The sequence below is a fragment of the Hippichthys cyanospilos genome, chromosome 12 (assembly GCF_059441005.1).
Source record: "Hippichthys cyanospilos isolate Australia breed blue-spotted pipefish chromosome 12, RoL_Hcya_1.0, whole genome shotgun sequence".
Classification (NCBI taxonomy): domain Eukaryota; kingdom Metazoa; phylum Chordata; class Actinopteri; order Syngnathiformes; family Syngnathidae; genus Hippichthys; species Hippichthys cyanospilos.
This window is the reverse complement of record NC_142380.1, coordinates 7,871,011-7,886,859: the sequence shown is the minus strand read 5'-3', so window position 1 is coordinate 7,886,859 and position 15,849 is coordinate 7,871,011. Positions and strand designations below refer to the sequence as shown.

General features: G+C 40.1%; 1 protein-coding gene across 6 annotated transcripts in view; it reads right to left on the bottom strand.

Moving 5' to 3' along the window:
• Positions 1-15,849, bottom strand: part of LOC148414687 (receptor-type tyrosine-protein phosphatase mu) — a 148,960-nt gene that overhangs the window by 23,831 nt on the left and 109,280 nt on the right. For 3 of the 6 annotated variants that reach the window (XM_088429132.1, XM_088429130.1, XM_088429135.1), the window contains 7 exons: positions 14,601-14,851; positions 11,394-11,474; positions 11,240-11,266; positions 8,083-8,094; positions 6,530-6,717; positions 3,613-3,700; positions 1,975-2,051 (listed from right to left, as the gene is read on the bottom strand). In XM_088429132.1, the coding sequence (XP_088285258.1) occupies positions 1,975-2,051; positions 3,613-3,700; positions 6,530-6,717; positions 8,083-8,094; positions 11,240-11,266; positions 11,394-11,474; positions 14,601-14,851 (724 nt within the window). Of the gene's footprint in view, positions 1-1,974; positions 2,052-3,612; positions 3,701-6,529; positions 6,721-8,082; positions 8,095-11,239; positions 11,267-11,393; positions 11,475-14,600; positions 14,852-15,849 lie in introns of all 6 variants that reach the window. The other 3 variants (XM_088429134.1, XM_088429136.1, XM_088429133.1) reach the window with 2 other exon arrangements.

Sequence of the window (15,849 nt, the reverse complement as noted above, 5' to 3'; positions counted from 1 at the left end):
AAACACCGTTAGCCGTCTGTCTGCTCTCTTGAATATGCACGCGTTTTCGACTTTTAGCGGGCCCCGGTTTTGTACGGCGCGGCATAATGGACCATAAAACCAATAGCATCCAAAGGTAAATAATTGAAGGCGCACCTCGCATTATGAATTGATGCGGGGCGGGTGTAACGAGAGATTACAAATGCGGGCAGGTACATCAGCAGGCTATTTGCCTTCCTCCTGACGGCGTTGGAGGGGAATTAGGTCAGGAGCCAGTTAGGCTGCGTCCCAACATGCTTCACGTGTCTTTTGAACGATTTTAAAGGTGCCATAAAAGGCGCGCGCAGATGCAAGCGCTCAAGCGCCGCGAGCGCTGGCTTGCTTCCGACTGCACATGCGGACGACAAGTTCGGAGAAGGACAAATTAAAAAAAAAGACACAGAAAGAATAAATAGTTTTGGAGGTAGGAGGATTCCGCTCAATGCCAGCTATCATAAAATATATTAGTACCAATGACAAAAGCAACTAACAAGTAATAATAAATAGAAATAGCAAAATGAAATTCTTGATATGACAATTACTAGTGCTTTTCATGCAGAAAATCCCTGCCCAAAAAGACAGTAAAAGATCATTAGACTAATTGCAACATAGCAATTTTTTTAATTGTTCATGGACTCAATAGGGTTTTTCTATTCTTTTAATTTTCATTTTCAAATTGCTAGTTTGTGTTCCTAAATGCATTTAAAGAGAGTGACCGATGCTAGTATGGTATAGACCTGATACATTGAAATATGACCAGGTATCGGCCAGATATCAAGACTTGATTTCGGTACTCCTCATTAATAATAATAATAATAATAATAATAATAATAATAATAACAACAACAACAACAAGGATATTTGATATCCCATTGTTTTTCAGACAGATGAGTTGTCACAGATATCAAGTAGCTATACCACTAATATTTTTAATACACACACCCTCCACACCCTTCCAAAAACAAAACTGAAGAACCAGGTATGTGCTTGATACTTATATTCAGTATCGGTACTCAGCCATTCTTCATAAGAATATTATTAATAGCAACAATAACAATACATCTGCTACTCCAACAAGTACAAATAATAAGAATTACGGATATTTGATATCACTTTTTAAGACATTTATCAGTACTTGTACTCAGCTCGAGGAGTCACAGAAAGTGATACCAAGTACATAAAACAAATAATATACAACTATTGCTTTTGATACACAGATCCCCCTTCTTCTCAAAAAAAGACACGATACTAATAGAAGGTATCCGTACTTGCCCATTCATATTAATAATAATAATAATAATAATAATAATACAGTATATAATAAAAATTAGGGATATTTGTTGATATCACTTTTTTCAGACAGATACTAGTATATGTACTCAACTCGAGTAGCCACAAATACTGATGCAAAGTATTGATAAACAAATGTCCCTCCCCCACCCAACCCAAGCAAATACTGGTACAGGTACTGATACCACTAATACTTTTGATACACAAATCTCGTGCTCTCTTCAAAAAACAAAACAACCCCCCCGAAAAACAAACAAACAAAATAACCCAGAAAGGCCAGGTATCGGCCCAATAGCCCAATGCTCGTCCATGCCTAATATTACTACTACTAGGGATACTACTCATAATATATTTGGCATTAGCGTGAAAGCCTTGGCGTAGGTCCTCCCATCACCTATTTAGTATCAACTCTTTTCTTAGCATGTGTTTACTTTTCTTCATCTCGATAGCAGCGCTGTCATCCTCTGATCTTTATTGCTCTTAATTTAAGCCCACACTGATACAGCAGCTCACTACCGTGTGTGTGTGTGTGTGTGTGTGTGTGGCCAGTCCCGCTGCCTCGGGGCCCCCTGCGACAGCGGCACCCCCTCCGCCCCCCCCCAAGAGGAAGCGCGTTGACCTTTTTGCGTGGGCGGTGCCGGCTGCTGCGTGCGTGTGTGTACTTACATCAACGTAATTTGCATTAATGTAATCGGAGCTCTGTTCGCCCTCCGGGGCCTGCAGCCTGACACGCGAGTGATCATCTGGAAAAAGAGGCAGAGAGGAAGAAGAAAGCAGCATGGAATTAATGACATTAACCAGGCCAGCGCCTGGTGACCGCGACGGGGAGGATGACTGACTGTCACTTGAAGCCATCTTCAAGGCTTCCAAGCGCACAGGGCCACCATGGCACCTGTTTTTTTTTTTTTTTTTTAATTTGGAGTAGTGTTCCCTCGCTTATACACGGCTCACCTTTCGGTGCGCCACTTTTTCGTGGATTTTTTCTCCACCAAGGTTGGAATGGTGAAGGGAAAATGAAATTTCGTGAAGCACCTGTGTTATTGTTTAACTTCTTATTTTAAACACTGGTGCAGTAGAATCGTGATCAATTTCTGTTTCAGGTTCTTTGAAGCAAGAGTGCACTCTAAAGGAGCCAAAAAATATCAGTAGCGCGTCACGAAGCTTTGTTTGTCCGTCACTAGAGTTGAATTTTGAGAGCGTAACTCAACAAGAGACATATATGGGAAAAAATAAAATAAATATAAAAATGACTGAAAAATTCTGTGACTGTGACTAGAAAAACTGTATATACCATATGATGAAAGCACAAATTTCATTCAGGAAATGAAAAAGTTCTTAGAAAAAAAAATATCCTGAAAAATGAAAAAGTATACAAATAAAACCATATTAAAAACAAAAAAAATATTTTTAGCCTTTAACCTACAAGTATGTTCAAACATACTCACAAGTACGTTCGGATGAACTTGTTAATACGTTCAAACGTACTTGTAAGCTAATGGAAAAAGGTGGTATTTGTTTCCTAAAAGCTGCAGGGTGTTGACTCGTGAATTAAAACAAAAAATTGGGCCAAAATTATTGCCATAAATTGGAAAATGAAGTAAGTAAACATTGTTTATTTGCCATTTTTATGGTTTTAATATGTCTGGATGGATTTTTTTCTCATAATGCTATGGAGTATGACACGCGCAAGCAATACACCGTGGCATGAAAAAAAACTGTTCAGCATTTAGCCCAGAAGTACATTCAAACGTTCTTATGAATATGTTTGAATGAGCTTACAAATACATTTGAATGTATTTGCAAATGCATTTAAACGTACTTGAAGGCTAAACCCAAAATATAGCGGCCATTTTGAAAATGAAAGTAAAAATTTTTTATTAGTATTTCTCCTGGTTTTAACATTTCTGGATGATTCTTTTGTCTCATAACGCCAAGCTAATAATACCTCGTGGCATTATGGAAAAAATGCTATGTTTTTAACCTATTAGTACAATTTAAAGTAATCGCAAGTATATTCAAAAGAGTTTGCCAATCCCAAATGTCGGTGCCTCGATTATGATCTTGATTAATAATGCCTTTACCTTTCTGTAGGAATATCTACTTAATTCAAGAAGCACCGCAGGTGAAGCAACTTTGGGAAGATAAATATGTAACCATGGAGCAGAAAGGTCAAAGCTGCTTGGGCAGCGTTGATAATAAAACTCTTTTGTTTCTTATCCCGCATCGGCAAGCCGGTTGCAATAAATCAGTCGGGGTGGGGTGGGGGGGGGGGGTGGGGGGGGGGGGGGTGGTCGGGGTACGTACATGCAATAATGTTCCCGTATCGGTTCTTCATGCGGTTCTCGTCCTTCTTGGCCGAGTCCCACGGCGCCGACTGGCCCTCAAAGAAGCGCTGCAAACAGTCGGAGGTGAAACGTGTCGTTTAACAAAAAAACAAACAAAACAAAACAAAAAACACGTATACTTAGAAATTTAGGTCATTTATAGTTTCTATCAAGCAAATAATTCAGTTGAAGCTAGCCAAGGATCATTGTAATTCATATTGAAACAATGTGACGTGATGATGCAATACACTTCAGAAAGCTGTTATAAAGAATACATGAAGACATCTTGAGATGAGTGGGGTTTTGAGCAAACAAAAAAAAAAACTGTAGTACAGTTTTGAAGTGAGAACCACTTGGTTATCAACAAGCTTCCTGAACTGTATTCACTGTGGAGATTCCAATATAAGGCTTCCTACTGAATGAATCTGAATGCATTTTAGGGAACTCAGAAGCAATTCCTTGGCAAGTTGGAAAAAAAAGGCAGTTTTTTTTTGTAAACCCCTCCATGCTAAACTGTGATCATGCAATGGTTGACTGTATTTATAAGTTGTAATATCACCAATCACCACCAGATGGCAGGTAAGCCTTTGTTGCGCTTACACTACTACACTGCTACGGTAATACAATTTTGAAAAAGTTGATTTTAGTGGACAAAATGTACAAAATGTATCACATCCAAATGGAAAACACTCAATTCTAGAGCTTATTTATTTTAGAATCAGTTATTCTGTTTCTTGTTCTGGTATATTTTGCTTTCAAGTGTATTATGATGTATTTTTCCCAAATCACTTTTGTTAACCAGTTATTGGTGTTTATTTGACTTTGCTAAGCTAACACATAAATAAAATCACTCTAAACTACGGATTTATTTTGCACTCGCCTCTTTTTGAAAGTGATTCGGTTGCTGGTTGGGCCATCGTTTTCCAAAGTAAAAGCAAATCAAAAATGAACTGCTACCATACAGGACTACAGAAATTAGAGAGTAATTACAGTTGCAAAATCAGAACATTCGGACCATTTCAAGTTCAACAATTAATCCAAACGATTACTCGATTAGTTGTTAATCGTCAAATTTTGACAGCGCTGATAAATTCCCAAGCTTTTTGTTTTTTCAGCCCGAGTATTCTTTGCAAAAGCTTTCCGAAAACACGTTTGGCCCGACACAGGTGTCACACATGACATCCACCAAAAATGCGTGCGGGGGGGTGACGGTGAGCTGCGCTTTGGTAAATGCCCTTTTAATGGTGTATGTGCATCCATTTGTTCTCTACTGTACATCTTACATGATTAAAAAAAAAAAAACAAAAACAACAACAATAGTGGTCTTACCTCGTTAATCTGATCCAAAGTTAAGGTACAAGAAAAAGCATGGGTCAGAAAGAGATATAGTACAACGTTAAGTCAATTCAAGCATCAGTAAAGAAGAAGAAAAAGGGCATTGACCTGAGGATATGATGATGTCATGGCGGGGACACAACATGCAAGCGCGGGATGGGGGCGCGACTGCTTTTCAACATGTGGCGGCGGCTGCAACACGAAACCCAAACATTGCGCCTGGACGGATGGCCAACTATTTTTTTTTTTTAAATCCGACACTAACACTATTCTTCAGGGTTCATTCAAGGTCGCAAGAGGTCACCTTAATCTCTCCACTTTATCCACCTTGCATGTCAAGAAGAAGAAAAAAAAACAACCAAAAAAAACAAAGAAAAAAAGCTATTCGAGTCAACTCTGCAAGCAGTAGTGATACCGTATCACTGAAGTGCATCGCGCATAAAAATGTCCACAGTGAAGCACACTACACTTTGGGGAAAAAAAATTCTCTAAAACAGTGTGAGATATTGTCAAAATACCTTAAACGTTATCACCTGTTACCTGAGGATAATACAGAAAGCAAGTTTGTTTGACTAAATTAAACATTTGCATTTTGAAAGGCATCTTGTAAGATCCCAAAAAAATCCTACAAGCAGCCAATCATATTCATTTTTTAGCTTAAGGCTTAAGCCAAACAGAAAAGTGCTCGGTTATAGACCAGCTGTTATTGAAACCTTGACATTTCACTTCCACGGTTAAGTGTCAACCCGGTTATATGATGACCTCTGGTGACCTTGACCGAACCCTGGGAAGATCAATAGAGCCACTACCATTGGCAGCATTGGCCCATCCGTGGGATAGGGGCTTAAGGCAAACTCACACCATAGAGTTAAGGTGACTTTGTCCTGTTGAGTATGATAACATGTTTACACGGTGAGCTTACATTCAAGCGAATAAATCCGTTAAGTGTCCTCATAAAACAGTGCTTCTCGATTATTTTTCCAAAGCCACCCCCCAGGAAAGAGAAAAACTTTCGTGACTCCCCACTCGACATTTTTCGACAACTTTTAAGTACTTTATACAGCGTTCATACAGGTTAGTCTAAAACTGAAAAACATTAACAAGTGCATCAAAGTGCCCCCCCAAAAAAAACAAACAAACAAAAAAAAAAACAACGTCAATCTTTATTTTACTGAAACTAGACAAAGCCTTTTTCCTGAGGTCATCTGCACCCCAGGGCATGGAATCAGTGACTATTGCCACCTATGGCACGGAGGAGTACTGCATCAAACGCATGCACAGAAGCTACGTAATAGCTTGTGATTGGTAATTTTTTTGAGCCGATCTGCCAAAGTAATAGGCCCAGGCTGCAGGGGGCCACGACGGGATGGTGCGTGGAGGGCCTAAGAGGACTTGGGATGATGTGCAAGCCCGTGTGAAATTGAGCTCTCTCATTCCGTCCGTTGACTCCGAGCGTGCAATTTGTCAACTCTTAATTTGTCTGCAGCTTTTCAAGATCCCAGCGGACATGCCGGCATGCGGGCGGGCATCAGGGGTCCGGGACGCGAGCCCGGCCCGCTTACCTCGTACTCCTCCTTGAAGCCGTAGCCCTCGGCGCACTTCATCTGCGTGATGTGTTGCAGCAGGTCGGCCACGCGGATGGCCGGGTGCAGCTGGCCGCTCTGGTAGGGCACGTCCACCGCCTCGCGCTTCCTCAGCGAGTGCGACTGCACCAGGCTGCTGGTGTCGCTGCCCATGTTTTGGCTCTCGTCTGCTTCGCAAAGCACAGGGACAGGGCCCGCCAGTCAGCGCCGGTGGCCTCCATAGAAAAACGGCGGGGGACAGCATGCTGGAAAGCGGTAAATGCTGTCTTGCCGCAGATGGCCGCTTATCTCATTTACCGCTCCGCATTATGTCACCGGCCTACAGATTGGCAAACAACGCTCCAAAACTAGTAATCTGCTTGTAATGGATGGTCACAACAACACAAGGGCATTGAGTAAGAGGATGAGTCATGTGGTGGGAAGGTTCAGGCCCATCTGGCCCAAAACTCAGTTTGTTCACCTACAGCGGTGGTGCTCAATTAGGGGGTACCTGAAGGCATGTGAGATTTTGCTAAATCTCATGCTTTTTCATACCCTGACCCAAACAGGATATGCTTCTTTTCATATTGAGAGCAAATTCATTTGAAAATGCAGGAACATTTGCATTTGGCAAGCCAGAAATAAAATCGATTTCTTTTCCAATTAAGAGCAAATTAATTGAAAAAAGAAGCAACTTCTTGCTAAATTGTGCTAGAGTGACCTTTAAGTATACCAACGTATGTTTTTCATTGATTTCCTACTAAACTGTTGTGTTTTTCCCTGACACTGTGTGCACTCTTATTTTTACACTTGTAACAGTTAAAGAGACAGCTTTTCGCCGTATAAATTTATTACGAGTTCACGTATAATTTTAATATCATAAAACTGAAAGAGCAAACACTATTTTGAGGAAGTGTTTTGACTAAAAATGTAGAAAACCAACAAAATGAAAGGCAAATATATTGATATTATATATATATTGATTATTCCAATTACTGTATTTTTACACTTGTACTAGAAAATAATTAACAATGTGCCAATTTTTGCTTCTTGTAGATTTAGTAAGACTTCAAATATTTGGTTTTGAATAAACCCCTACTTTAAAAGGTCAACTGATGCAGATTTGTGTGAAAAATATAAAGCAGTCAGTGGCAGAAATGAGGCACAGATGTAGTTGGCGAGGCGGTGGGGGTGGCGGGAGGAGGGGGGGGGGGGGCGTGCACCCAGATTCATGGAAGAAGGAAATGTGGCGGAGCATCACACAAACACGGCGTCGAATCCACCCTAGCTGACCTGATCTTTCGTTAAAAGAAGAAAAAAAAACCCGGGAGGGAGGCGGAGATGAAGATTTGGTTCATGCTAAGCTAATGTTGCTAATGGCGGCATGGGATGGGGCGGGACCTTGATGGGGGGGGCTTGGGGCAGTGAAATGCTACTACTGATCATGCAAGTGATGTCACAACATGTCGGAAGCGGTCGCTCGCTGTCCGATGGAACCGCGCCCCCGTTCCCCTGACCCCGGCCCGCCCGGGGGCCCACGTGGGAGAACTTACCATTAATGGGCACTTTTTAGATAGCAGATACAAAAGAAGTGACGGATGTGGAAAAAAGAGAGAGAGAAAGAGAGCGAGAGAGAAAGAGGGGAGAAGCAACAATACAGCATGAGAACCTGGTACACTTTTTGAGTGCTACGCTATACGCGGACCAGCCTGGGCCCAGTCAGGGAGGGAGGGGGGAAGGGGGAAGGGGGGAGGGGTCTGACTCATGAATGGTGGGCAATCCGTATGACAAAAGTTTCAAAAAAAATATAAAAATACAAAGGAATTCATGGATTTAAAGGAGGGAGGAAAAAAAAAAGGAAGAATTTGGATTGCTAGAATTGTGAAACGGCGTCGCGAACATTTAGCAGGAATTTACGTTTGGCTTGACCATGTTTGGAGACTTGGAATTGTGAGAGGTGGCAACACAAACTTTTTATAAGCATTTATGCAAAAAATCATTCAAATACAATGGTGACGTTCCCAAAAAATTGTAAAAATTGTATAAAAAAAAAAAGTACAGATTCTCTTTCAGCTTGTAACAGCAAATTTGGTTTTAGCATTTTAGCTTAGCATTTTGGCTGAGTGTTGTTCTGAGATTAAAAAAAATGATATATTTTTTAAAATACTAGAGAAATATGTAAGTTTTTCTAGTTGGAAAAGAGTATCAATGTTGATATAAGGTATATTTCTCTCAAAACTCGCCACAGCAGTATTGATATCGGCAAATATTCAATAAGTGAGTACATTTACTGGCAGCACTCCGATAAAGAGTAGTATCAAAGATATAGTAGATCCTTATAGCTAATCCTTTTTTTTAGAGGAAATGTTATGTATCATAAGTGTTAGTGGTATCTACACTTGATCTACACTCAAGAATTGAATATTCATACTGGTATCAGTCTTTTTTTTTAAAGAATCATTTCATATAAAAAACAAATAACCCCTTTCAAATGACAGTACAATGTTAGCTTAGCTTGTCAGCCATATTTGTGGAATGTGGATTCTGTTCTTCGTTAACTTGTTTTTGCGCAGTATCATAATTTTACAAAAAGTCAGAAGTTTTGAAACATTTCCAACGATGTGATGCCTGGAACTTATTTCTATTTCTTGATGATTTCACCGAGTGCTAGTGCTGCAACCCAATGCCAATCGCCCCCCAGCCCCCCGTCCCGCTTCATTAAAAACTAACGGCGGCATATGGCGGTGATGAAAGACGCCGCTTTAAGTTACGCGCTGTTAAATTCCGCTTCTCTTTCTTCTGGAGGACTCCAAAGTGCATCGCGACGCCCCCAATTTGTCGTGGTGTAATGCGGGAGGAGCAAAAACACAAACAAGTAGGCCGCCGACGGCGCGGGGGGGGGGGGGAACGACATTAAAAAGAATAATAGAAGAGCCGCTTGTGTTGCGGGGAGCTTGATGAGGAAGGGGGAGGGGAGGACATGGATGTTTTTTTTTCCTGAAGGGGAAAGGTGGCTAAGACTTGTTTCCGCCTCCCAAGCTGCATTTACTTGCATCTAAGGATGTACTACCCCCCCCCCCCACCCCCGCCCCCACCTTTCTCCAAACCCGCCTCACACACCCGCTCCACACGTCTGTCCATGCATGACAGGTCAAACACGTATGTGACATCACACGCGGATGGGATGGAGCAAAGCCAGCCCCCCCGCCGCCACCGAAGAGACCCTCGTTTGAGTGGGAAGGTGGGCATGAGAATGGGGGGGGGGGGGGGGGGGGGGCAGGCAGGTATGACCGAGGGGATGGAAGTCTGGAAGAAACTCAAAAGAAATCAAGAAGAAAAAAAAAGGCAAATAAAGCTGAAAGGATGGCGGGAGGGGCTTGGGCAAAGAGGAGAATCTGTGCTTTTCAGTCCTCAATGTGTACATGACTCATTGTAGGTGAGGCAAAAAAGGAACCAGACTCACTGCTAATAAGCTAACCGCTAACTCAAATAAGTCTCGCCATTGTTCTGCTAGCGTATTGATCACCTCTGACAATCTGTGCTATCGGAATTTCCCAAATATATGTCACAATTTTTTCCCACAAAATCGAAGGCCAAAAGTATGGGTGTGTCCTATAATTGGTAACTTAATACTGGATGTTTTTTGTTTTTTTTGACACCATTCGAGGAAGATTGATCGGTCAACTACATTAGCCGAATTTTGACGCCCAGATGCATATTTTCATACTGGCCGTATTCCTACGTACGATAATTACCATATTAGGACGAGTTAGAGGGCGGATGTCAGTTGGATGTTAGTAGCCATAACAAATAGTATATGGGTCAAATAAAAGAATGATCTGAAATTTACCCTCCTGCAATAATGTCTCTGGGTCATTTTGACCCGGATGTATTTAGCCAACCAAATGTATCAGAAATGTGTATAAAAAACATCCTATATTTTGTTTTATCTATTTATTTATTTGTTTCTCAAGAATAATAATGTTTCTGGGTCAAAATGACCCGGAGGTGCATGCATTTATTCAAATGTGTCAAAAACTGTTTCGTGATTGGAAACCCACTCACAAAGTAACAAAGGCAATAGTTAAATTTGACCTGCGTGTTACATTGGTTTCCGTGGGATAGTCATAACATCCCGGGTCAGTTTGACCCAGAGGCGTGTCTATCTATCAAAAAGTGTCAGTAACTTCTTTTTGTGTGTAATGCTGCTATCTAACCAATATTGTGAATTCTTTATCTGCCCCAAAGCCAAAATATTCTTGGGTCATTTTGACCCAGTGGTGTGTGTACCTATCGAAGAATGTCAGAAACGTCTTTTGTGTGTAATCCTGCTAACTAACAAAGACTGTGATTCCTTGTGAAATCACAATCCTTGTGAATAATATTTGCGGGTCATTTTGACCCAGATTTTGCTTATCAAAAAAGTTGGAAAAAAATGGCAAAACGCATTGTAACTACAGAAAATATTTAGTAATTCACCCCCTGCTCTCACTTTGTGCCCCTTCTTCAGCCTTTTGTGTCGCACTGTTCTTTTTCAGAGTTTTCGGGAAGCACTACAGCAGTGTTTTACAACAACAAAAAAAGCCCAAAAAATGCTTGAGAGAAGAGAACAACGGCGAGACTTTGTCTGGCTTCTTGGTTGTGACACCTCATACACGTAACAGGTACTCATAATACGTCATCTGCAGCATGAGAGAGAAGAATTCTTACCTAAAATGGCCGTCGGCACAAAGGGGTCTGATGGAAGAAATCGGAGGAAGAAACAATGACTTGCGGTTCATTAAAGTACGTTTAAAAACAAGCTTAGCAAGCTTTAGCTTAGCATCATTCATAATTAGCAAGAAATTCAGTGAGGGTTAATCACCTGGGTAGAAGGCGCTGGTCGGGATGGAGCTGCTGAGGGTGTTGGCTTTGGGCAACGTGAAAGAGGAGGGGGAGGAGCCGGCTAAACAAAACAAAACAAAACAAAAACAAAAAACTAAGATTTAGGAGGCAATTTAAAAACAAAAATAAAGGACAAAAGTAGGGGATGGGCAAGTATTGACCTGGTCGCTGCATTGTATTATTTCAAGGTACTGATATTACGATTGCAACTGATACTTGGGCAGTTTTACAACTGCAAGCTAGAAATGGCAAGTAGTAGATAGAAAATTGCAATTTATTTCAGGAAAATTCTATGTTGGAATATATAGGTCTAGCTTTAGAATGATGTCTGTTTATTTGGTGGGAAAGGTTTTTAGTTTCCAAAAGCACAGTATGGGTACTTGGAATCGGTGACGACTCGAGTTGAGTATTCGCACTGGTATCAGTGGTATGGAACATCTGCACAAAAATATTAAACTATGGAAAACCTGTTTTTGAAAGACCTGTCATTCATTATTTTGTTTATCAATAGTACTAGTGATGTTAGTACTTGGTAACGGTGACCAATAAAGAGTTGTGCATTCGTACTGGTATCTGCCTGAAAAAAAAGTGATATTGAATGCCCCTATATCAAATTCAACTCGGGTAAACCTGTCTTTAGCTCTTTTTAAATTGATGTTTTTGTGTGTATCAAAAATACTGGTGGTATTGGTAATCGGTATCGGTGAATACTCGAGAGTTTAGTACTTGTACTGTATGAAAAAGTTTGGTATCAAACATTCTGCTGGAAAATTCAACTCAAACAATTTATCGTTACAATTATTGGTCATTGATTTATTTTTTATTTTTAATCAAATGTACTAGTGGTATCGGTAATTGGTATTGGTGACAAATTGAGATTTGATTACTCCTACTGGTATCGGTGTGGAAAAAAAGCATGAAATTGTTATTATGAAAAAATTAAACAATGAGAAAACAGCTTTTAAAATGATCTGTCTGATTTTTATTTTATTTTTTTTAATGGAACAAAAGTACTCGTCGTATTGGTACTTGGTATCGGTGACTACTCAAGAATTGAGTCTGGTATCAGTCTGAAAAGAAGCGATATCAAACATTGCTACGAAAAAATTAAGAAAACCCTGTTTTTAAAAGATCTATCTTTTTTTTGTGTGTACCAAAAGTAGTAATGGTATTTGGTATCAAGGGCTGCTCGAGAATTGAGTACTTGTACTGGTATTGGTGTGAAAAAAAAGTAGTAGCAAACACCTCAACCAAAAAATTAGACGATAATAGACATGTCCTTAAACTTATGCCATTGTTTGATTTTTTTGTATGCATCAAAAGCACAAGAGATAATTGACTTCTCAAGAGTTGAGTACTCCTACTGGTATGAAAAAAAAAGTGGCATGACATCCTTGGAAAAAAAAATCCTCACTGTCAAGGTTTATTTACTAATTTGAAAACATGATCTGAGAGGCCACAGTCACCGTCAAGTGAACATGTGGATTTAAAAAAGGGCAATATGGTGGAGATTAAGCACACAAAAAAAAACCCGAACTTCTAGAGTCAATACGCTCAACGTCGAGACGCGCAAATACCGTTATTATGAGTCAAATGCGTAATCTGTCACGTCTTAATCCCAAATGGCACTGTCGCTCAAGGTCGCCGGCAGCTGTAAATCAGCCGTTTAAATCTCAAAAGCGAGCAGACAACAGATCTGGATGACCCACGCCGACAGACAGTTAATCAAGGTCAGCGCATCATCGGGGCTCCTGCCTGGCAGGGGTGTGCGCGCGCGCGTGTGTGTGTGTGTACGAGAAGGGCTGCTCTGTATATTTAATCGGACGCTCGGGAGGCGGGATTACAGTGAGTCGAGCCCCGCGGGTGCAGATTTAGCCCTGCTGCCCATCAATGGAGGATTAAATGGACCCTGCGAGGGGCCCAAACCAAGAGGTCATGGTATCGCAGCGCAATGTGTTATGTGTGAGTGTCTGTTGGCCCAGCTTTGGTTCATGAGCGTGCTGCTAATCGTTAACTTTGGAGAAAAGCATTTTCAACCAAAAAAATCCCACACTTTTCCAGGGGTGTGAAGTATCCTCAAAACATGTTCTCAAATAGGGCTATGCGAAGACACTTCAGGGGTATGTAAGATTTTAACAGTGTTTTGTGGAAGTCGGAGAATCTCATTTGATGCTTTTTGATGTATTGAAAGGATGAGTAAATTTTCAAATGAAGAGCAAATGAATTGGAAGATGAAGCGACAAAAAGCTATATTGTGTTAGCGACTTGTTGCGTTTGTTCCCTTTAGGATTGTGGATGTAATCACTTTTTAAATTTTGTGCTGTTTTAGAAATGTTTTGTCAATTTCGTGTATCTGAAAAATAAATTAAATGGCTTGAATTATTTGACCATGAGAGGGTTCTCATCTTTATTTTCTGAGGGTCACGTACAGAAATTTTTTTTTTTGTTAACTCAATAAACGAGGTAAAACTCAATCAGTTAAACAAGGAACTACGTAGTCTATGTAATGTAGTTGTTGAAAAAAAACAGGCTTTCTTTTAAAGATGAGGCAAATTTCACTCTTCTAACAATGCCTACCATTACACATATTTCTTATATTTTTAAATAGCACGTCAAATTGCATTTTTCAGTATGTCCTGCGGGCCGCCAAAATGTGGATGGTGGACCATAAAATGCCCCTCTGGCCATAGTTTGGACACCACTCATATACTTGTAGAATAAGTCCAAAGATGGGCAGAAAAAATAGAAAATCATGGCCATAGTTTGGACACTATAAAAAATACTTGTAGAAAACGCCCTAAGAAAAAAAAACAAAAACAAAGACATTTTGGCATGTTAAAAAGTGGTGAACAGAATGAGCTGAATGTTTTCAAATCTAAATCGTAGCAGTGTAAAAGTGTAGTGAACGTGCTGTTAAAACGAACTATGAATTTTTGGAATGAGAAAAATAGAAGCAGATCTTGCGTGAATTTTTGGAATAGGTCTCAGTTGGAATGGAAAAAAATCCTTCGAAAAACGTGGTCAAATAAAAGCCGTCTGAATAACGAGAAATGATTTCACCTTTAACAGTGAAGCATTATGGGATGATATCATCAAACGCAAATCATCATCAAAATTTCATCCAAATGATATCTGAGAGGAACATTGTTTTCAGTCCAAAAGGGACTTTTTTTTTCCCGCGTCTCACCTCGTCCATTGAGGTTGAGCGCGCACTCGCTGCGAGCGTTGAGGGTGAGCGCGCACTCGCTGCGAGCGTTGACGGTGGTGAGCGCGCACTCGCTGCGCGCGTTGAGCGTGTGGCTGTGCGTGTCCATGAAGGAGAGCGCCTCGTCGCAGTTGGTTCCCTGCTCCGTGTAGCTCTTGTCCATGGAGTTGACCATCACCGTCATTTCCTGCCGGGTGCTGTTCAGCGTCTCTTTGCGCTTCTTGGCCAGTTTCCTTCACAGCGAGAAACGGCAAACGGGAAATGGGATGGAAATTGGGCTTTACTTAACTCATCCAATTCCAAACATGTGTTTTTATGTGTGTGTGTGTGTGTTTTTTTTTTTTTTTAAGTCCAAACATTCACCCCAAGGTACTTAAAAAAATGTTTTTGGCTAAAGAAGGGTGTAAATCGGATAATACTATATGGATTAAAAACGAAATTCATGGATTAGTAATTTAATAAATGATTTTATACAGATTTTTTTATACAGGTAATAGATTACTCTTACTTTAGTACATAATGAATGACTTTAACACTTTAGTGGTTAAAAATCGAATCAATTAAATGAGTACTTTAAAGAAGGCCATTGGCTAAGGGAGAATGGCTAGTACCAAATTAATTAAGTACTGAAACAATCGGTTACTAATGTAAACTATTACTAAAGTTAGTGGATTACTTTACTATTAATTAAGTGATTGACTTTCGGGCTAAATCATCTGAATTAATTAAGATAAATGTAGGTACTCAAGTAGTTAAGTACTTCAAATAATTAAGATAACTTTATGTAACGAAGTACTCAGGATTACTTTGGATAATGTACAAAAGTACCGGTTTGTTTTAGTGCTAAGTTAGCTAGAAATGATCAATTACTTTAGGAAATCATCTAAAGTAATCCATCACTTGAGAACTTCATTCCCTATTGTAATTAATTATCTTAGTACTTAATTACCCAAAGTACTTGATCACATTAGTAATTAGAGGGAGATTGTCCGTAGCTATAACAAACATGGCCGCCTCCAGAGAAGTGCCGCACCCCATGTAATATCATTTCATGATCATTAGACCTGTGATTATATTGAAAACATACTGGTGGCCATTAAGAACATTTTCATTTGCAAGGTTTTGAAATTTACAATCATTTATTCCTTTTTAATAAAAAAAAATCGTACACACCGTCCCTTTAATTATTTAGTGGTCAATTACTTGACTACTTGATACCTTTTAGTACAAA